Source organism: Myotis davidii, unplaced genomic scaffold (genome assembly GCF_000327345.1).
Source record: "Myotis davidii unplaced genomic scaffold, ASM32734v1 scaffold1439, whole genome shotgun sequence".
Lineage (NCBI taxonomy): Eukaryota > Metazoa > Chordata > Mammalia > Chiroptera > Vespertilionidae > Myotis > Myotis davidii.
Window position 1 is genome coordinate 1,518,346 of NW_006292342.1, and position 1,345 is coordinate 1,519,690.

General features: G+C 62.6%; 1 protein-coding gene across 1 annotated transcript in view; it reads right to left on the reverse strand.

Annotated features, from left to right (window-relative positions):
- ACP5 (acid phosphatase 5, tartrate resistant) overlaps positions 1–1,339 on the reverse strand; it is a 1,922-nt gene extending 583 nt beyond the window's left edge. The window contains exons 1-3 of the mRNA XM_006765812.2: positions 1,041–1,339; positions 733–860; positions 264–609 (exon numbers count right to left, since the gene is read on the reverse strand). Of these exons, the coding sequence (XP_006765875.1) occupies positions 264–609; positions 733–860; positions 1,041–1,301 (735 nt within the window). The 5' untranslated portion in view covers positions 1,302–1,339. The remainder of the gene's footprint in view (positions 1–263; positions 610–732; positions 861–1,040) is intronic.
- Positions 1,340–1,345: the final 6 nt, after the last annotated feature.

Genomic DNA, 1,345 nt, shown 5'->3' on the forward strand with positions numbered 1-1,345 from the left:
CCTCAGTTTCCCCACCTGTAGGAGTGTACTGATCTTACTTCACAAGTCTGCACTGAGTAAGCTACTGGCAACTGGTAGCTATGATGATAGCTTTTGGGGAACTCTGGGCTGTTTCCCTGGTTAAAGACCATAGAGTTTGAGGGAGAGTGACATTTGGGAGAACCCCAAACAGCAGGAGGACCCCAATGTGCCATGTGGCACATCCACTGGGGAGGTGGCCCCTGACCTGACTCCCCACCCGACCCCTCCTGCAGGTCCCTCACCTGTAGGTTGTGGTCGTGGCCACTCAGGTAGGCGGTGACCTTGTACGTGGCCAGCAGTGGCTGCAGCTGGCGGACCAGGCAGTGGGTGGGCCCGTCCTCAGCAATGGACCAGACCGGGTAGTGGCCGGCCACCAGCACATAGTCCTCCTTGGCCGCCGCCAGCTGCTTCTTGAGCCAGGACAGCTGCGTGCGGGCCATCTGTGGGTCACGGGGCCTCTGCGGCTGCTGGCTGAGAAAGTCGTCCGAGTTGCCGCACAGCGTCACGGTGTCCAGCATGAAGATGGCCACGGTCACGTTGGACCGTGGGATCTTGAAGCGCAGGCGGTAGTAAGGGCTGGGGAAGTTCCTGCGGAGGGCACAGGAGTGGTGTGCACACATGTCGGGTGGAGAGGCCCCAGGGTCCGCTCAGGCCAGTGGGCCCCTCTGTGCCCCTGAGCGAGGCTTGGGGACGGGTGGGGAGCAGGCTCACCAGCGCTTGGAGATCCCGGAGTAGGCGATTTGTGCCGAGACGTTGCCCAGATGGTCATGGTTGCCAGCCAGCACGTACCAGGGCACATTGTGGAGGGAGGGGTCAGAGAACACATCCTCAAAGGTCTCCTGCAGCAGACAGAAAGGGTACCCCCACCCCGGGCTCAAGCAGCCACCCCAATGCCCCCACCAACTCCGGAGCCGAGGACAAGAGAGACCCCGAGAGCCTTAGGTCCCCACAGGTGTCGGCTTCCCTCTGCCTCCCACGGCTTCTCCACGTGCCCCTGCCCCCACTCCAGTGCCACACACCTGGAACCGCTTGTCGTAGGCATCATGCACGCCGGTGAAGTAGAAATTGTCCCCCAGTGACAGGATGAAGTCTGTGCCTAGGATCTTCGCCGTCCTGGCAATCTCCTTGGCATTGGCCGTTTCCCGGGCTGTGTAGAACGGGGCATTGGGGCCCCCGCCCCAGTCACCCACAGCCACAAAGCGCAGGATGGGGGCAGTGCCATCAGCCAGGGGCAGCACCAGCAAGGCTTGCAGGACGAGCAGCACCGTCCTTGTGTCCATCTGTGGTTGGCGGGGCCCGGGTCAAGGTCAACGCCAGGCGCCGG